At 39.5% G+C, this 22,164-nt stretch overlaps 1 protein-coding gene across 2 annotated transcripts in view; it reads right to left on the reverse strand.

Moving 5' to 3' along the window:
- avl9 (AVL9 homolog (S. cerevisiase)) overlaps window positions 1–22,164 on the reverse strand; it is a 101,240-nt gene that overhangs the window by 66,360 nt on the left and 12,716 nt on the right. For both annotated transcript variants that reach the window (XM_077205884.1, XM_077205885.1), the window contains exons 2-5: window positions 18,992–19,112; window positions 17,351–17,436; window positions 17,046–17,117; window positions 16,879–16,968 (exon numbers count right to left, since the gene is read on the reverse strand). In XM_077205884.1, the coding sequence (XP_077061999.1) occupies window positions 16,879–16,968; window positions 17,046–17,117; window positions 17,351–17,436; window positions 18,992–19,112 (369 nt within the window). The remainder of the gene's footprint in view (window positions 1–16,878; window positions 16,969–17,045; window positions 17,118–17,350; window positions 17,437–18,991; window positions 19,113–22,164) is intronic.

The raw sequence follows: 22,164 nt of genomic DNA on the forward strand, positions 1-22,164 counted from the left end.
GTAAAGTCAATGGGGCCCACACTACCTCATTAATGATGTCCACATGAGCCTTGAGGTGAGTCAGGATGTCTACTCCAATGTAGACATCATGGGGCGGGTCCGGAAGGACCAGGAAGTAATGGGTCAGACACCAGTGGTTCCAGTTCAGGTTCAAAGCGCAGACACCTTTGGCCGTCATCATGGTTGATGGGTACGTGTTTAAAGGAAAACGGGTGCGCTTGCTGGCAGAAGGAAGGTCTGGTGTGTCTTAATGAGAGCATTGAATAGTGAGACACTGATGGCTGAGTTTTCTGCCCATAGTGCAAGTACAAAGTCAGTAGTGGTTACATCATTCAATTGCAGGTCAGTTGTGACCTTGGGGCAGAAGGATTCAGAGTCTTTGGTGAGCTGAAATGTGCAGAGTGGTGAACTTGAATCTTGGTCTGGTGCTGGAACTGTGTCCCCGTGGCTGGCTGTGAGAGTTCCCGTGAACTCTGTGACCTGACAGTCTGGCTCGGTTGGCCTGTGTGACTGGAGGGGGAGGGGTTCCCGCACTTGAGCCCAAACTTTCAGTTGTTTGAAGTCCTGTAAAGGTTCAAAGTGATCTAGCAGGTCTTTGCCAATTAGAAGTGGGTAAGTGTTCATTTTTTAGGTGTGCACTGGGTGGATCAGACTCATAGAATCAATTGTCAGGTGGATGGGAGTCGAGTTTTGACAGTCTTTGTTTGACGGTCTAGGAAGCTGCGCACATCACCGCTAGATGTGATTCTTAACAGATTCAAATTGTCCCAAGTTGTCAAGTTGGCGACAGTTTGCAAGTGAAAGTCAATGTCCTGTAGATAAGAGTGAATGTCATCACCTCCTGCAGGGTCTGGATTGAACGTAGGGATGTTTCTGGCCAGCTTGTCGAGTTCTTTGGGGGCCATGCCGTGGTTAGCAGCAGGGGTTGTCTGGAAACTGGCTGGTGACATCTTGAGCAATGGGCTTTTAACCCCCCTTTCAGCTTTGAGTTTGTGGCTGAAAGGTACGGACCGGCTGGTTAGGGGAAACTTTGTGGTGTGCGTTTCCCCTTCCCGGTCATTCTGCAGTCTATAAGAGTGTTTCAGCTCTCTGTGAACAATGTCAAGTTCGTTTTTTAGATCGTGTCTCTGCTGAGTAAGCTCATGGATTTTAGCTCGGGCTGCGTGCAAGTGGTTTTTGCAGGCCTTGGCTTTAGCGCCACTTTCTTTGAGTTCAGTCACTGCTCTCTCTAGGAGGGCATCATTTTGTTGGAGTTTTGCCTCGAGTTCCACTCTGGCTTCTCTTTCCAACTGTTCTCGGTGGTCTGTGTTGAGGCGAAGATCTTGCAGGGCATTTTTAAGTCTTTCTACTTCTTTCTGTAGCTCTGGATCTGTGTCATCCTTTTTCTCGCGCTGGTTCTGGGTCTCGAGGAGGAGCTGATCAAGACGACTCTGGGTTCGGGCCTGGTCCTTCCGGGCCTCCTCCGCTTGAAGCAGAAGCGCTGCTGCTTGCTGCTCCAGGTTGATGTTACTCCGTTCGCTGAGCCTTGCCTGGGCGGCGAGGTTGTGTGCGATGCCTCCGTCGATTCTGGCCCAGTCTTTGTAGTTGTAGCTCTGGGTTGGATCCAGGGCTATCAGCTTGTCCAGCTCGGTGTCCAGCTGCGTTTGGCTCAGATGCTGCAGATTACTGGCGTCCTTGGGCAGGAAGGGGGTCGTCATTGCTTTCAACCATGTCGAAAGGTTGCCTCAATAGATGGCAGGGCTGGATGAACGGGACATACTGGCTCACTGTAGATGAGAGAAACACAGCACACACACAAAGAAACCAATGCAAGTTCGTTCTAAGCTTAACAAGCTATACTCATACGGGCTATGCCGTTCATGAGAATTTTGGGGCTAACTGATGTAAACAGTTAGCGGAGCCAATTAACTTGGGTCGACGAAGGAGCCGAACTAGAGTTTTGACAGGCAGTAGCCTAGCGGGTCACGTGATGACTCCGGCTGCGTAATTGTCACTCTATTCTATTATTTAGCTTCCTTGGTGGCTCTCACAGGTTACTGTCTCTAAGTGAAATGAAAGAAACAAATCACAACAGAACACAAAGATAGAAGAGATCAGAGTGAAAGGAAACAATGAAAATGAATAGGTCTGAAATGAACTGGAATAAATACTAACACTGGAAGTGTTAGGGAGAATAAGGAGGCCTAAGCCTACTACCGCTGATAGGGTTCAAGATAGGGCCTAGGGGTGAGTGGGGTTGTCGGGATAGCAACCTAAGAAGGTGTGGCTTGGAGAAGAGATGGGCCAAACACTTAAAATATCCGGGAGATATCTAGTATTTTGTGGCTCATAGTAGGTGGAATGGGTTTTATTAAATTTAGTTTAACTGCGGTGAATTGAGTCCCCTCCGGTGAGAACCAGTGGCATGGTCAACCTCCCTGGCGCTTCCCAAACACTCAACCGCGGTGTCCTCGGCCCTCTGTTACTCTGTGTCGCGTTGCGCCCTCCCAAACAGCCTTTGTGACTTTAAACACAACTCGGCAACGCCAAGATGTCAACCGCCAGACAACACTACAAAATTGGGCTGTTCCCCAGAACCCTCCAGAAGGAGTGGCCTCTTTTTAGGCCCCGGTTTAGGTACTGGTCCCAGAAATTGCCTTTTGTGTCGGCTGGACTGGTTGACTACCTTTGGAGTGCCAAATTGCTCATGTCAGCACTGCGGGCCGCAACGACGGACAGAGATAAAAGAAACCGAGATTCACACACAGCCAGTGTTGGTAACGCTGGTCGGACAACCTTGCTGGCCGGAACACCACCAGAGATGACTTCAAATCACCAAGGGAGTACTACAATAGATAAACAAAAGGATGAACAAGGGAAGCTTAAAATGAATTAAGGCTTGTTTGTTTTAACCAAATTGAGTAATTATTTATGTAGCTATAAGAGTCGAAGGTTTTACTAAATAATAATAAAAAGAGGGAATTATGATAATGTTGGTAATTATCAAAATAACCTAACCCAAAAGAGAGGAAAAATAATAAAAATAAAAATATGAAGAGACAGGATTGAAACACGGTAGAAGAAGCAGGCCGCAGTAGTGGGTTTTCACCACAAGGGGGCGTATTCCTTCTCTGTGCTTTGCCTGGGTAAACAGAACACTTGATTCAAATTCAAAATTCAAAACTTGTTTAAATTTAAAATTTAAAACAAGCAGGAAAGAATTAAAAAGGAAATCAGAATGATATCCTATAATAGCTAATAACACCGTAAAGTATCATTGATAACTATAAAATAATCAAAAAGGGGAAGATGAGATAGATGCACAATTCAAAACAGAGTGAAATGAGGAAAAACGTGATACCGACTTACTGAGGAAGGCCACAGGGTGGCGCTGTTTCCTCCACATGGATATTAGTGGCTGACAGGCAAACACGTAAATTTAAACTGGTTTAAAACCAAATTAAAATAAGTGTGAAAGGAGATTGAGAAATCAAGATTAACTAGGTGGGGTACTTCTAAGTGGGCTCTCTCTGGCTGTGCTAGGATTTAGTTTAAGTTTTAATTCAAATCTTGTTTTGAACCAAACTCAAAGTAAATGTACCAGTCAAAAGCAGAAAAATTTGTCTAACACAAAATAATATTCGCAATAATTATTGAGAATTTAGACAGGGAAATTAATTCCCTTAATTCACAGGGAAATGAATTCAGCAGTAAAGAGAGCATTATCTGAAACGGCCACAAGATGGCGTAATTGCGCTCATGCAGGCTGAAGTCAGAAGGCGGAGCGTAACTCGAGACTTCTAAACACTTAAAGGACGCCCCCTGGTGTTTAGCAAGCGGAATTACAACCGACTTTACTGTGATTCAAACTAAGAGCTTTCAGCTCGCGTCGTGCGCTGATTTCCTGCAATAAATCACAAATAAAAAAGCAGATCTCTGTGGATCTTTCCGTTCTGTACTGCACAAGAGCGTGAAACAGGATTTTTTCGCTGTGAAAACACGCAGATGTGAAACAACAGGAATTTCCGTCTGTTGTTACTCACATAAACATTTTTATGTATTAGATTTACATTTAAATGTATAAGATCTTTAATTGGGTAGCTAAACCAATTTTGACCAGGAGTTTACCGTTTTTGTTGAATATTACTGGGTTAACCACGAATTCAATAACGACATTATGTAAGGCCTTTTACCACTGAAGAGAGGAAACTCGCTCTCGATCAGATTTACGTCTTGCTCAGATAAAGATAGTCAATTTGCTTAACTGAGATTGGCTTCGTGCCGATCAGTTCTTCAGTGGGATCGCGTTGCGCGACTTTCACTGGAGCGCGCATAAAATGAAAAAAATGAAGGACTACACAATATACTCATAGATTGAAACTGAATTTGCTCATAAAACAAAGTTTGAAATACGTTGCGTTCTCCACCAAAGCTGTAGCGACAATGAGTCTTACATTAAATTAGCTTAAATTATATATAGGGAATTTAATAATTAATCATGAATGATTAATATATTGCATATTACAGTTAAATTATCGAAGCTGAAAATAGATCGATTGTATATATGAATGATCACCATAATGGGTTATGGTTCGTCATTAATATATCAATAGTCTTATTACAGATCGATTATATGAGATAACCTTAAATGGAATTAATTTAGTTATCGAACAATCTGTTTGTCCAGCAAACGGCCGTAAGATTAACTTATCAATTTTCAACAAAAATTATCTCTTTCTTATAATTCCAAAAAAGCTATTTTCTGGCCATGAAAAATCCCCTTCTTGTTATTATAAAATTTAGGTTACTGAAATAGTAACTAATTGTAAAGCTTTGTAGCTAGATCAAACATTTCATTGACTTTGTAAAAATGAGCATTTTAGACAATTAGCAATCAAGAATATAATGGTTTTAATAAAATGAAACTACGGATACAGAATTCTACATTTAAACCCGGGATACATGTATGTACAATAAACAGTAAAACTAACGAGACAAACGAATAACAACGGGAGTGAGAGAGAGAGAGATTGAGTGAGAGAGAGAGAGTGAGAGGGAGAGAGAGAGAGGGAGAGAGAGAGAGTAAGAGGATGAGAAAGTGAAACTAACGGTCAGGTGATCGCAGCATGGCAAAAATCACAGACAACGTAACCCTTAGAGAGGCAACAAGAAATCACATCAATCAAATCAAATCAATAACCTATACTTGCGTATGGTTCTCTTTGTGTTGCTGAAGAACGCAGAGTCGTATGCGTGTTTGCCCTTTGGCGCTATAGGCTTGTTCTCTCGTGTCTTCCGGGGCGAGCAGACTCGCGGGAAGTTTTAAAGGTTCACCGAACGTGAAGTTACCAAGGAAATAGTTCAGAGTTCATCTCCCTCGGGAGGGAAAGGCGAAAATGAAAATAAAACTTAGTAAAGAAAGGAAAAGAAAAGAAACACGGTGTAAAGCTCCCTAAGGAGCCATGGGACCGGAAACCTCTCACAGGGAAAGTGCTCTCTGAGAAACTTCTGTGTCAGTCTCTTATGGAGAGGAGGGGTTCACGCCTGCTTCGCGTATGTGAACCAATCATCTTAGAGCATCTCGAGCGGGAAAAGTTCTTCTTTGTCTTGTCAGGATAATTTATGATGGTATAACATTTTGTCATTTCTAGCCAGAAAGATTGTACACACAGAACAATACATTTTACTGTAATATCCCATGTATGACTTGTTTAGTCAAAACAAGACGGTCAAACAGGTACCAAGAATGGCCGGAAAGAGTAGAAGAAACATAAAGTTACATTCATATGCAGAATTACACACATTTAATGTTCACTCACATGACTATAAAGCCATAATACCGGCTACCATGACCTAGGAATGATCAAATTCATGTTTATACATTTCTTAAGTGGTTATACTTATAGAAAATATAAGATTGCAGAGTCTATTCCTCTTTCTTTATCAGAATTCAAGTGGGCGCTGTGATTCCCTTGGAATTCCTTTTGGGGTTCATAAATTTTTATGACCTAGCAAGAGGGAGAGTTACAGAAGATGATCCTGTTAGGTAATCTTTCTTTAGAAATACACTTAAGATTTGAAGTTACAGACCAGTCTCCAATTACATCTATAGAATAAGACAAAACTAATTAGATATGCATGCATGCAGGAAGGTCAGATACAATTCTGTGTTATATACATTAAGGACATTCCTATCCTAAGTTGCACACAAAGGACGTTTGTGTGCGGGTATGTGTGGTGTGTGTGTGTGGGTATCCTTAGGGTATACTGTCCATCCGTGGTGTGCACCAAGTGAGGGTTTCGAGAACAACGGGGACCTGTTTCTTGATTGCGCAATGCGTCATAAATGGAGTTATTCAATGACCTGCTGGCAGACATTGGGGCACCATTTCACATGATTCAAGGTTTTGTGAATTAAACATATATGTGTTCATATTTGTTCAGTAGTGAAAGGAAAACAGGATTCGATCAGTCGCTACATATTCCCCCTTTTCGTCGGATGAAGTCCCTGTGTGAACATCATCGGACGACAATCATCACAATGGCCGACTGGCAGGTGAATCCTGATGAAATCAGGTGAAATCTAAATCTAAGATTGTGCAAAATGTTTATGTATATACATGCACCTTGTAATGTGCTCTAGAGATAATACCCCCCCCCCCCTTATAACATAACATCTGTATATCCAAAATTTGTTTTGTACTATGGCACAAAGACGGCCGCTGAGGTTAAACCAAGTAAAATAAAAATAACAAAAGTACATGGAGATAATCACACACGCACAAAAAAGGTCAAGCAACCTCCATTGCACCACTCTAGATATATAGACCACTGATCTACATAAATGACTGGATTGCTCATGACATCATAAAAAGTGAAGCCAATGCGCCATATTGGTATTCCCTATATAATATTCCCTCACATTCTATTGAATTAATAGGAAATCATCTGATTTCAATGAGAAAACAGTATCTAACAAGTCGGTGTTTTCATATCTGAAGTCTTCCTGTACATTCTTACAATGCAAAGTCTCAAACAATTAAACAGGTAAAAATTTCATTTTTAAAAATAGAATTTCTCCTACTTATTAATAGCTTCAGGTTGTCTTCCAGATCATTTTTCAGCTCAAGCTGTAGAACTATAAGCATAACTAGAGCATGCACGCTAGCTTCAAGATCGGTTGCAAATATCTACACAGATTCCAGGTATGCTTTTTGGGAAATTCATGATTTTGGTGTCATTTGGCAAAGCAGACAGTTTCTAACTTCTGCTGGCTACCCCATTAAGCATGCTGGATTTGTGAAAGATCTAATGTTTGCCATGAAACTTCCAAAGAAATTAGCGGTGATCAAAGTGAAAGCACATCTCACAACTAATACTACGGAAGCTAAAGTTAATGCTCTTGCTGATGTAACAGGCTTGTTCCTATGCAACTGTACAAGTGTGTTCAGGTAGTACAGCACAGAAGACAATTCTGCCTCCTGAATCAACCATTGATCTGTACAAAGACGTTTCTTTATATGAAGCATGGACATGGTTAGACAAAGGAGCCACCGTGGATTCATCCGGCTGCTGGACCAAAGGGGGAAAGTATGTCGCTCCCGAATGACTGCTGCCATATTTGGCTCAACAAATACACAATTTGGGTCACAGTGGTCCGGCAACAATGAATCACAGGTTCTCAAATCAATAATGGTGGAATCCAAAATTCAGAAAGGTAGCCACCGAAACAGTCAAGAGATGTGTTACATGTACAGCAGCTGCAGTGTTGTGTCAGGGAAGGAAAAACTGGAATCATGTGTCACACTGTAAAGTTGTTCCCCCACCTACAGGGATAGAATAGGACACTGACCAGTGAGGAGCCCAGCGAAGAACCGAATGCAACAGGCTTCGGAGGCCAACGCTGCGGTGAAGACTCCCTCATAGGCCTTCCCCATCCACTAGTCCATCCTTACCTCACTGTTCTTTAGGTGTCGCAGGAATTAAGAAATAAGGAAAGAAGGAACAACAATAGCAGACTCGGAAAAGGATACAACCCTAATGTTTGAACAAATACTGCTCTGTCGTCTTTTGTTTTCTTTCTTATTCTGTGCAGATACCACTTGATGGCTGCCCCGAGACCCATATTCACAAACATCCTCAACTGCGTATAAAGCCACAACCGCAATAAAATGACTAGACCCACTGCCGAGCCAACTATCACAAAAGAAAAAAAAATACACAACGCAGTGACTCACATACGGAACCTTCAGTCATCCATCAACATGATCAAAATTGTCGTACTACTAACCATCATGGAGATCGCACAAATTGTGGACTCCAGAAACAACAATCTTACAGCTGATGAATATGTCAAAAAAACGCCTTGTTTGCTGAAAAGAATGTTTGCATGCCACACCCACCTTCAGTAGGAGCAGGAATCCCATAGGTGGCACACCCCATCTCCAACAAGAATACATGTCACAATATCACAACTCCCCCAGCTTTTCCGTGTTGCATTCCTGGATTACCATCCTGCAACCTAACTTAAGCTACTCCCATCATGACCGATCTACTCTTGCCAATGACTTTTTCTTGGTGCATGGGAAATTATGCTCCAGCCTCGACTCCCTTGGGTGAAGTTCCTCGTGAACGTTGCAGCTTTGTGATCGAAATGAGAACATAATCCCATGTGGACATTACTCCATCAGCAGGAAAAGAGGAAAACTACTTAGAAGGGTGTCTCCTTAGGACACCATCCCTCCCGAAACTCTTTGCAATAAATCAGTGGTGTATGATTCCTCCATCGACTGGCACTTTTTGGATATGTGGAACTTCTGTCTACAACATGCTACCCAGCAAATTCAATGGCAGGTGCACCCTGGTTTATGTTTTCAAGAAATCTTGGAGCATTAATACCGTCTTTTGGTGTCATGCAGGCCCTTGATCAAGTCAGAAGCTTATCGAATTCTGTACAGAAATTGGCCAATGATACGGCTTTGGCCCTGGGTAACATCACGGACACTCTCGCTTCACACAAGATAATGATCTTACAAAACAGAGTGGTGTAGCGTATCTGGACTGTGTCAGGATGACTCATTCAATTATACATGTGAAAATGCTTCTAACCTTTCTGACTCTGATTCGTAACTCAGGCCTGGCACCACAGAGTCTGAGTCCTAATTGCCCCACTGACACTTTGGTGGTATACGCAAGAGAAAAACCAACAGCCTCGAACTCGAACGAATTCCTATCGCCCCAACACCACTCTTCCCGACAGGAAAGAACTCTGGGCTGAAAACGCACACACACACAGACATTCCTCACATTTGAAGTCAGAAATAAGTAGTTCTGACAAGGGTAAAATATATTCATGTATACCAATATGTTCTGTTTTCATTGTAGTATAGTTATGACCTCTCTAGATGTGTTAGATAAACTCTAAATGCCTAGAATCATGCAAATGAAAGTAACTCTGTTGTTGGATGTGCCAAACACATCATCCTTAGTATAGATGTAAACCTCTCGGTTTGCCTCAGCGGAATCCATATAGTAGAGTGTGATAAAATGTATTTGACTATGTTTACCATCGCTGGAGTAAGACTGACAACGTTTCTGTCACTGTCATAAACTATGCAAAATATGGTCGGACAAGACAAAGGAACAAGTTTCCCGCTCACAGAACTCCAAGTCGATTGGTCAGTTTCACTCCAACAGGTGTGAACGGGGACCCTTGTTAAAACCATTGACCAGCGGTTTCTCTCTCTCTTCAACTAGCTCTTCAAGCTTTTCAATCTCTTCAACTTTCTTTAAGGCTCTTCAAGCCTTCTCTTTGTTTTCGTTTGTTTGTTTCATCTATAAGTTTTTATTTTCCATTTTCAGATTCGCCTTTGTTCATTTCCACCGACGAGTGAAATGAACTTAGCCTGAATTATCTGACAAAAGTTAACTTCAACGGACAACTACCTCTTCACGTGAACACCCGCAGCTCCGAAGGACCGAGACTCCGAGAGAACGTGCACAGCTCACAAGGACACACACACACGCTTCTCGACCACACAAGAGAGCTATATTTGCAAGTATTTCGTTTATTGAGTTTTCAAAGCATTAAGATTTGCTTAAACCCTTATAGGGCGATAGTGATTCCTTGTTGGTTCTCTCGCAAATGTATTGTCTAGGTAATTTGCTTATTCTGTGATCCTTACGTGACCTCTCTCACCTTCTCCCTCTTTCTATCACTCTGTCTGATTCTCATTTTCTTTCATTGTTTCATTGTTTAAAAAAATTGATTTAAATCCATATATACTCATTTATTGACTCTGTTGTGCTCATATTGAAGTCCCTTTAATGTCTGATCAAAGCTACGCGCTTTACAAAGTGTTGATACTTAAAAGAGTATTTTCTTTTGTAGAACGAGAGAGAGCTGTTTTCCATGGCCAAGAAGAACAGTCTCTCTTGAAAATCTATAAAAAAAAAGGATGGCTCCTCTTGTGATTTGATAAAAGATAATATGGTCAGTTTGCTGGACGAACAAACCATTCGATAACAAATTAATTCCATTAGGGGTTATCCTGAAAATAGAATCGATATAGACAATTGATATATTAATGTTTAATTATAAACACGTTATAATTGATTATTGATATAAAAATTTATCTAATTTTGCCTCCCTGTATGGATAATTGATTATAATTCGTTGTATTGAATTGACCATACAGATACGTTGGCGAAATCTTCCCGTTAACCTGTTAACCGTTAACAGAGCGCCGACTCACTGAAGCGTTTTTTGTTTAAATAGTTCAAAGTTACTATCAGATTTAAAGTTATTACCATGACTATACATATTATCTATACATCATTAAAAAGATAAAAGACTCAAGTTTCAGTATTTGACCACTATTGTATTCTAAGAAACTTATAGTGACAGTTATGTATTAATTTGTGTCAGGAGTTATGTAATAAAAAAATGAGTCGTTACCTTTAATATGAATTATGAGCGTCAGCCGGTCTCATTCAGAAAAAAAATCCTGTGAGGTCGTCATGACAGCGCTTGACAAAACAACGTCTCTCAGGACTTTTAGCTAAAAAATGTGCAGATTTGGAGAAATATTGATAGATTCTCATAGGTTTACTTCAGATTTATATAGACAGGAATAATATTTATTGAATTTATACCCAAATGGGCCGTTGTAATCATTATGAGTGCTGGATACTCCGATGTACTGTGTTTTCAATCCATACTGGCAGTCTGAGGGCGCCCTGTGCACATGCAGTCCATATATGGAACACATGAAGAAGTGCCATAATCATGTGACATTCAGGAAGTCCCGAAATAAACAAAGCTTCCAGAGATCGCTGTAACATGCAGATAAAGACGTTTTAGTAATTATAATGAAGACAAAAGAAAAACATTTTTAGAGCCATAAACAGGCTGGAGAGGTGTGAATGTGTGCAGGGGAGACTGAGACTGAATGGGTCTCGTTTGCACCACAAAACAATAGAGACAACAGACTGAATAGATGCTTAGAACAGCGTTTCCAAAACGGGGTGCCGCGGCACCCTGGGGTGCCTTCTGGCGAGAGCAGGGGTGCCGTGTAAAAACTCCATTAAACATTTTTAAATTGCTAAAATGTGTAAAAAATAAATAAAATAAATGTATCATCAATCTCGCATCGTCGGAAGCGTCTAATAACAACAAATAATGCACACAAATTTATAATAAAAAATGCAACTCATAAGTTTTCCGCGTTCGTTGAATTGCGGGGGTTCCTCATGATTTCATTCTCGTGCTTCATTCCCAGTGTCCACACATAAAGCTGCCTCTTTTTCATGGCTTGTTGCGCTTACGGTCAAATACACACGAAACATTGTCACAACGTCCGTCTTGCCGCATATTCACAAACACATCGGTTATGTCCGTGCTGCTGTCAACGGTAACGCGTGCGATTAATGTTTTTCAGTTTTACGCGTTAAAAAGATTTAAATTTACGCAGCATCCGTTTTTTTCTGTCATCCTTTGGCTAGCCTTACATTATATAATCACGTTCTTATTCATGCAAATGCTTTTAAACCATGCAACCGCGAAAAGACAAAAGAGAACGCGCTGTCTGTGAATGTCCGGCTGACACAGGACGACGCGCATCGCGTGCCAGAATCGACTTCTCTTTCGTGCTTGAACGAATAATAACACACAGTTATGACAAAATGTCCGTTTTGTTGAGTATTCTCATGAGAGCAGTCTTAAATTAGTTAAAATCTTAAATTAGAGTTGTGAGAAGATGGGACGCGTGTGAGATAAACAAGTGCAGCAGTGACAACAGAATCAAAGAACAGGTAACAGAGAAAATTACTCACTGCTCTTGACTAAAGAACGCTTGTAGCTTTAATAAGGATTCATCTATATTTAATTTATTATTTATGCAGTGAAGACTGTAAAGTGTTTGATAACTTTATTCAATTTCCGTGTATTTCCTGACATCAGTAGCAGTATTGGTATCAGTGATACTGGGCTTCATTCATAAAAAAGATGCCATTAAACCATTATTTAAAATATACTGTCTTTATGTTGTTTATACATTAATTTGGAGATTAACTGTGAAATTATTACATTATAAAATATATTAAAAACAAGCTATCTTGTGCAATTATAACTAAATTATCCCAATATAAAAACACAAATAGGCCTACACTGAGTGAGCAAACATTTAGGTGAGATTTGCAATGGTAATTGAGCAATGTTTTGCTGAATTATGAATAAAAGCCTTAATTAAATATGTCATCATGTAAAGTCATCTCTGCAGAAGAAATTAATGAATTCCTAGACTTTAAATGGATGGACAAAAAAAATTGATAATATTAAAAAATATCTATATGACAGTAGGCCTATATACGGCAGTTATTCCCTGTGGTATTGAAAATCAATACATTTCAAGGTATAGTATCAAAGTAGTATCGTGACAACACTAGTGTAGGGTGCCACATTTTTTTTTTAATTTTCAAAGGGTGCCTCGACTGAAAAAAGTTTGGGAAACACTGGCTTAGAACATGACAATAAACATCAGTTTGCATTTTAGAGTCTAATCAAAATAAAGTCATATGACATGATCTTGAAAAACATTTAACTAAATACAGAGTTTTAGACTTGTCACCTTCAGATTTTAAATATAACATGGTCAGACATGTGGATTTATTTGCATTGCATTCATAGTTTGATACAATGCCAACTTCAATATTTTTATGAAGATATTTCATAACAAATAAATTTATAATAACTTTACAAAACTTTTAAGCTATTTATAAATATTTTTTCATTATGAGAATAATTAATTCTACATTTACAATAAACTGCCAGGTGTCAGCTTTCAAATGAGATCATACTTGTGCTTTTAGTACAAAGGGTTCATGAACTGTATATTAGGGATGAGCGAGTACAGCATTATCTGTATTTGTATCTGTATCTGTTAACCATATGAATTATCTGTATCTGTATCTGTACTCGGACTGGGCGGGGCCTAACCCGGAAGTGGGCGGGATTTAACCCGGAAGTGGGTCAGGTTGTCTTGAAATGGGCGGGGCTTTAACCGGTATGGTATTTTAAGCATGCAATTGATATGGGTTGTTCAGAAATTGTTATTTATTGCTGATTAGAAAACTATTTACTCATTATTCTGTATCACTGATCATGAGAGGGGGGGGGGGGGTGGGTTTGTGTTTTTGTGAGTGTAGCAGCTTAATTTGTAATATTATTTATAACACAACTACCTTTATTTTATTTATAAAATACAGCAAGAAAGTGTCACTCAGTGCGTGAAGTAAAAAAAAAACTGGTTAGAGCCAGCAGACGGTTTAAAAAAAAAACTCAGATGACCGGCAGAGAGAGAGAGAGTGTGTGTGTGTGTTGCTAGCTAATTCATTTGTATTATAGTTTTATACCACTACTTCCTTTATTTTTTTTTAATGAAATCCAGCAAAAAGTGTCAGACACTCAGTGCATGAAGTAAAACAAACGGTTTAAAAAAAAAAAAAACTCCGACTGGCAGAGACGCAACGCGAGTCGCATTCTACCAAGCACCACGTCTGAACAAACCCCACGTTTACCAGAACTCTACTGGTTAATAAGTAAGTGTACTACAAACCGAAGTAAAAAACAAACCTGAAGCTGAAGAAACCCTAAACGTTAACGGAAAAAAGACCCGCGAACCTGAGTGACTGAGGGAGAGACAGAGGGAGAGAGTGTTCTGTGTGTGAGTGAGCAGAGCGGGACACAGCAGCACAATAAATCAAATCTGTATGCGTGTAGGGGAGGGGCGTTGTGACTAGTCTATCACAGAACGCAGACACAGTCAGCTACCCAATGAGGATTTTTATTCAATCCGAGCACAGATATTGACTCGTATTACTCGTATTATACTCGTACTCGGCAAAAGTGCTTTATCCGTACCGGATACTCGTTTCAGCCGAGTATCCGGCTCAACTCTACTGTATATGTTTTAGTTTGGGTATGCCATTTCTGGGGATTTTTCAAAAGTGGTGTTGCAGCTTAACAGGTTAAGGGTAATATTATAAACTGTAGTTGATTCACTGATCATATCCATGATCTTATATTCCCTTTATTTGAGCTAAGAATCGCTACAGTGGCCTTGGATTACATTCTTGCAACGCAAGGGGGAGCCTGCACCATTATTGGCCCTGAGTGCTGCACCGGGTTAATGGATCCAACAGAGAACTTGAAGAAAATCCAACAAGGCATTCTTGATCTTTCAGCAAAATTACACCAGATGACTGAAGATAATTCTTCATGGTTCGGAAACTCGTTAGGTAAACCCTGGCTGTAGATCAAGGAAATAGTAATTCTGCTGTTGTTTCTTCTACTGGCGTACTATCTATGTGTCCACAGTATCAAGTGTTTCATTCAACAAATGACTCACGCCTCTCACGAGAAAATGACAGCTCCAACCAGAAAAGACTATTACCCGTAAGAACTTCACTGACCCTAATTGCATGTTTGTTTCTGTGTCAGCATGCACGCCTGTAACAATCACAGGTTACAAGAATGAACTTTTAAGTGTCTAAATTTGTATTTTGTATTATGTGAGAGTTATTAGAACTCTCAAAGAGGGGACTGTGGGATTACAAATTTAAGAATCTGTTTAAGATCTTCTGATGTTATGTCCTTACATAACATAACATGGAAAACTTAGGTAGAGTACATTTAATTTAGCATTTGAGGTATAAATTATGATTATATCACAGTTTCCAGCAAGAGATTCCTGCCAGTCCTGTTCTCTCTATTGTAAGTTAAATGAGTCAGATTACTGAGACTCCCACCCTAAGAGTCTTTAATGGCTCTCAGAGCCCCTGTCCCAGTCGTTGAATAGTCAGGCTGATTGGATTAGCATCTTTGCATTTGAATGACACTGTTATGCTGATGAGATCAGGGCTGGGGAAATTTCTGTAAACGAGCTGACTCATGTACTTCATTTACATGCCACCTCTATGTAAATCCCTCCCCCTTGGAATGTATATAAACTACAATGTATACTGCCTTAGACTAGACTTGGATGACTACAGCAATGCAACAGCGAGTTCTCAATAAATAGTAACTTCTACTTGAAAGATATCCCAACGTCTCCTGGTCTCCTGGAGAAATAACGCTGGCTCTGTATAGATTTAAAGACATTATGCTTTATTTCCATGCATTTATTGTCGCTCCGAAGCAAGACGCTGCATGGTAAACCTTGGATTTTCATGCAATATAGTGCAATATAATATTAGGTGTTTGAATGTATTGTGAAAATAATTGTATATTTTGCTATTCATTCTTAATATTTCCAGCATCATAATTACGTTCATTAAGAAATGTATTCTGTGTAGGTCAGTTACCTGTGTCGGCAGTGTACACACCCACCTTAACAATTTCTATACATCACTTATCCTGCCCGAAAAGACCATAAACATTACAGATGACGTCTGAAGTAATTCATTTACATACATATATCCATAAAAACTAATCATGTCCTACTGATACACAGCAAATCGGGTGATTTTAGGCAAAGGGTTTGGCTGTAAGTTAATGATGCACTCTGTCAGTAGGGGATACCAATATGGCCGATCGAACACTTCCGGTGGCTTTACCATCTGCTGGCAGTTTAACACACAATGAACAATCCAGTCATTTATATAGATTTGAGAAGTTGCCCCTACTTATAGCAAAGCTGTAAGTTTATCTACTTCAAAAAATAACAAAATGACCTCAGTACTGATAAATGTCATGTAGCTCTTTAGTGGCATTCGTCTCAGCATATGTGTCTAAGTGTGTACCTTAGTGTGCTTTTCATAAACAACAAAATGCATATTTATTTCAATGGCTTTTTGGTTTTTGATTCTTTTGCTGTGCTTGTCTGCAAGGGTCTTGAAATAATATGAAATAATATGACTAGGAGATATGGAACTGTAATGCTGTGAAGACCTGCCTGAAACTACTTTAGCCGTGCATGTATGAGAGCACGTTGCAAACATATGCCATATTTCCAGCTGCATTTAGAGTCAGATTTACCTGTTGTTGGCTATAATAGATTTAGTACAACAAATGAAACACAAATATACACAATGCGAATTTTTTTTTACTCTTTACTAACGGTTTCTTAATTTTAGACCAACTGACTAGTTGACTAAAAAAATCTGTTTAAACAACATTTACATTAGTCATTGTGCTCATTCCTAATTTAGAAGCCACTGGTTTAAAGAACATAGGGTTATACCCTCCTTGTGTAAGAGGAATGCTTGGGGGACATGTTCACTAATCCCTGGTCAAGATATTTTTAACTGACATTATTAATATGATTGGAGTTCTTAATTTCATCTTCTAGCTGTATTAGTTCTTAAAATATCTGAAAATGTAATGTGTGTGAAAGATCTTGCCTTTAGGATGGAGATCTGAGAGAAATCTTTTTCTTCAAAGTAAGCGTGAGTTATGAGCTGAAGTTTAGCCTCTATCATACCAAACAGTGGCTGAAACAACAATACATAACATTAATAATGAGTATTTATTTATGTAAATTAAGGCTTCTCTAGCATATGCATCTTACCAATCGACTGAGAACGCAAACACTCTTCTGAACTGTCTCTCTCGTGATATCTGCCTCTCGAACTTTCAGTGCCTGTAATACACAGCATTGCAATAATATCAGACTAGATATAATGTGATTCTTGAGAACAGTATCTATAAAAAAACCCTGCTTATTTATTTATTTATTTAGAGAAATTTATGTTGGATTGAGGAAACTGTTTTACATCATTATGATGCCACCAGACAGCATTTCCCTGGGTTATGCTCAATTAAAAAATTAAGTCTTACACAAAGCATTGTAAGTATAAATTATTGTGGACAAACCTTAGCCTCCATCTGTCTGTAGCAAGACACTCCATAAACACATTTCAGCTGTCCATCCAGAGGAGGCAAATGAAAGTAGACAGTGTCTGTCCATAAAAAAAAAACATAACAATGTGCATTTTAAAACAGATATGTTGATAAAATACTCAGTCTGAACATACCACTCCATCCTACGTAAAATATAAAAAGACAAACACACACACACATACCATTGATTATGCCTAAAGCGTATTTGTTTTTGTCGATGTGAAAATGAACATTAATGATTAAAGGGCCCCGAACGCAATGCGGTGTCATGTGAAGTTGTGTGAAGTTATCATTTTCACGCCCTGCGCCACGTTGTTTAAATAGCAAATGCATTTGCGCCCATGGTCTGAAAACGAGGTGTGTTCAGGCGCATTGTTGGTGCGTTGCTATTTTGAGGCAACTGAAATAGACTGCGCCATTGACCAACAAAAACCTGGTCTAAAGTCAATAGCGCAGTATTTTATTTTTGTTATTTAATGGGTGCATTAGTAATATGAGCCAGGCCGGTGCACAACGCGCATACACTCTGCTTATTACACACAGGGACACGCAGCAGGACACAAACATGCCAAATATTAATGGATTACAACATAAAATATTTGGTGGAATCCGGCTTGTCCCGTAGATGTTCAGCTTGGACACTTTAACCTCGTGCACGAGCAGATCCATTTGCACTCTGGAGAAGCGTTCAGTCTTTCCACTTGCAAATTCCGTCATGTAAATATCAATCCGCCATGGTGTGAGCGCAACTGGCTTTAATGTCAAAATGGCATAGACCGTTAATTAATTATTTGCAAATTTTGAATAGAACGTAAATTCAAATGATTGCTCTTCTGGGACTCACAACCTCTCGACTTTCAGAACATCCCCATGTACGCCTGGCCCAAAAAATGGCTTATAAGGCCTGATATTGTGTTAGCTAGATGTGACTGGGCCACATGGAAAAAAATCGATCTGCTAAGAAAATGTAGTTCATATCTATAAGAATATGAATGATGGTGTATAAATGTGTAGCCTAACATTAACTGTTAGGAAAAGGGAAATGAGCTATGGTATCGCTACTGCTTTGTGTAAAAGTCAATTAAAAAATATGCATTATGCTGCATTTGTCAAGGGTGGTTGCAGGTAAACATGGGAGGAAGACAAAGATATTCCAACACAAAGTTTTAATAACAATAAACCTACAGATAAGTGAACTTGAAGCAACACGCACACTTAACATAGACGTAACCAGACCATTAACAGAAGACAGGCAGGAACTTAAATACACAGAGATAATTAACTAAACGACGAATAGCTGTGATGACTGTGTTAGTCCATGGTGACAGATGAGTGGCGGGCGGCAAATAGGAACAAGGAACAGTAGACAGGAAGAACAACAAAATAAAAGTCCTTGAATTGAATACAACTGAACATAAAGGTGACAGACCCTAAAAAAACCCTAATAAACCAGAGCTCGAGTTATTTCACATCGGCTTTTCAAGGTATTTTGTACAAATGGTACCAGATTGTATAGAAATATACAACTGAAGAAATACAATTATTTAGGTAGAATTTCAAAAACTCTTCTCAATTTGTACTAAAGTGTAATGTAGTGTAGATTATAGACTTCACCTTCCTGATAATTGTGCGCTCCATCGGGCAGTGCCAGGAAAGGCAGGTACTTCCATTCCTCTGGGAGTGTGTTACTGTCATGACCCGCACTGGGAATAATGGGAGGATATGAGAATTCTACCTGAAATAAAAATAAAAGACAACAGTAGACTGATTTGAGGTTAATGATGAAAAAGGGCTAACTGAAAACTATAAAAATCTAGCATATTTTTAGCACAGCTCAAATATTTGAACAGCTTTGTACTCATCAATTTTAATAAAGATTTTAAAAAGTTAAAAAGTTAACCTGTCATGGCATGTGGTGTGAGCTTTTTTTTTACTGCTGTTTTTCAGAGCAGTCTCTCAGGTGTTTGTAAAATGTACAGATACTTTTTTTTTTAAACCAGACTAGGCTTATACTTAAAACAATTAAGAAATAACTGACGACAAGCTAAGTTATTGGTAATATAATAAGAATGTACCCTGAACCGTGGTGGTTTTGTGTTAATTAAAGTGCTGTTTTGTTAAACTGCAAATTTCCATAGATTGTAAAATTCAACATAGAAAACAGCAGATCAAATGCATGAACACTTAGGAAACCATATTACTGCATGCTGTAGTGAAGCACACGACTTCAAAAACGACTAACAAAAACAGTCCAATAATCCAGAACAAGAAAAATCAGGAGAACTGGCAACACTTTAAACCTTAGACATAGGCTAGATGATACCAGACACAGAACTAGGGAAAATCAGTGCTTGAATACATGGGGAGACATAATGATTGACAGGCGAATGTAATCAGTAACCAAGGGAACAAACTAGGGAAAACAGGCAGTCAGACAGGCAAACAGGGAAACCCAAACACCATGAGAATAGAATATTAAATAATATTGTAATGCTGTATATGAGTCTACCTGTCGAGACATTCCCTTATCTGCCTTCTCTTATATATCATAGTAAAATCTACATTCCCAACAAAAGTACTGATTAGCTTAAAACATGTTGAAGATTAGTGGACAGGCAGTCGATTCATTAAATAATAAGCTATTATCTCACAAAAGCGGTTTATTCAGTGTAGTGAAGTCTTTTCTCCATTGACATCCATTGAAAAATGGCCTCTGGTCTCCTTTCCGCCGTACCGACACAGCCGCAGCGTTAGCATTAGCCATTACGCTTTTTTGGCTAAAGGTTGCAGGCTTGTCTAGTGGCTTTGGTTGAACAGCCATATCATGTGACATTCCAGGATCTCCTTTACATAAACAAGGCTTCTAGAGATCGCTGTAATATGCCGATAAAGACGTTTTGGAGACAACAAACACTTGATTGCAACAATATAGGATTTATCTATGTTCTTCAAGACATAGAGACATAACCTGGAGGTGTTACAGTCCGAGATGGACAAAAAATAAAAATGATAGCCCGGCTCACAAATCCACTATGGTGAAAGAATGGTGTTTTATACAGTGAGGGGTGGTTACCCACAGGGTGCGCAGTATATGGCTAGTAGGACTGGGGTAAACGATTATTAATTAAACGATTAGTCTGGCGATTATTTTATCGATTAGTCGACTAATCTAATGACTAATTGAACGATTATTTTTTGTAACATGGAAATTGCAGGAGTGCACATTCAATGCACAACAATTTTGATCTGGTTCTTACAGAGTATCTACACTGTAAAATGTTTGGTACTCAAATGAGCCCTATCACACTTGGACGTGGTTCTCATTTTAATGTTTTTTAGTGCTCGTAAAAAACATCCGAACTGATTGTTCGGTTTTTTTTGGGGGGGGGGGGGGGGGGGGGGCTACATGTGCTTCATAAGGCACACACACATTTGCACACGCACGCAAGCTCTCTCGCTCTCTCCCTCTCTGCCGCGCGCTACACTGTTTGGAGCTCGCGAGCTCTAGATTCCGCGAGATTTTAACTAATTTGCGGGCATCAGGGACTGGAGTTGCTATCAATATGCGGGACACTTGGGATGTCAACTCCATTTGGCAAAGACCGCAAATAACGACACCTTTACGCTTGGGACTAAATTTGAAGTATTCCCATACCTTCGATGATTTAGTGCGAGCTGTTTTTTTAGGACTTTTTCTTTTGTTGGGGCTTTTTGCATGGCTTTTTTTGGAATCCTGTGAAGAGGTTGCTGTTTCGTCCTCCATTCTGCAATGTTTCGGTCTCCCACGTGTGTGTGGCGAGCTGTACGTACCGCCGGGAATGGTGCAAAAAAATAAATAAAAAATAAACACATGAAGCGTTGACAAAAAAATATGACGTAGACGAAATTTTGACGAAGCGTCGACATCATCGACGCGGCGCTACAGGCCTAATGGCTAGCCTACGAATGAATGAGAGAAAAGTGCAATTTTCACCAGTTTTGCTTGCACTTGTTATCATCGTTCTAATCACCGCTTTTAAACCCGTGTGAAGGAACGTAATTTAGTTAGTTTTGCTCACACTTGTAATTTAGAAGCGGGGTTAGCACCGCTTTTACCCAGGGTTATGAAACCATGCTCCGGAGCAGGGTTAGCACCGCTTTTGCAGTGTTAACCCCGTATTGCGGTGCCAAACTTTTACAGTGTGAAATGATGCGGTGTTAGAATGTTAAAGCTAGAAGCTTTAGCAACAGACAACCAATCACGTACATATTTGCATACTTTGTAAAGTCACGGAAACACAGCAAATTGTAAACAGTAAAAAAAGAGAATGTATTCAAGTAATTTGCCATTTTATTTAGAAATTTTGACCCTATTAAATTTAATTAAACCATATGGACACAAACAATTTTTTATGATTTTTTGCAAGGCTGTAATTGCAAGGTTAAAGAAAATAGTGGGGAGAGAGGGAAAATTATTTTACGTTTTTAGGGAATGTGGTGTCTGTATGCGATGTTATTACTAAGCATGAACACTAGGGGGAGATATAGATAGAGAATAGAGAGCTTGAATGCACAGGGGTTGCACCAACTAGTGGTCTTTAATGCTCTGCCATAACGCTTTAAGCTTGACGACGACTAGTCGCTGGTCATGGCCTATAGAGGGCACAACAGGATAAGAAATCTTGGAAGTCCACTTTAAAGCTCTTTGTCCAAACAGTTAAAATGACAAATAAATGCATACTCTGAGAGCACTCCACAAGATGTTTGATTATACTACAGATGCTCAAAATTAATCGAGAGAATGCACA

The sequence above is a fragment of the Siphateles boraxobius genome, unplaced genomic scaffold, assembly GCF_051911475.1.
Source record: "Siphateles boraxobius isolate OS27281-9 unplaced genomic scaffold, OSU_SipBor_1 55, whole genome shotgun sequence".
In the NCBI taxonomy this organism is placed as follows: domain Eukaryota; kingdom Metazoa; phylum Chordata; class Actinopteri; order Cypriniformes; family Leuciscidae; genus Siphateles; species Siphateles boraxobius.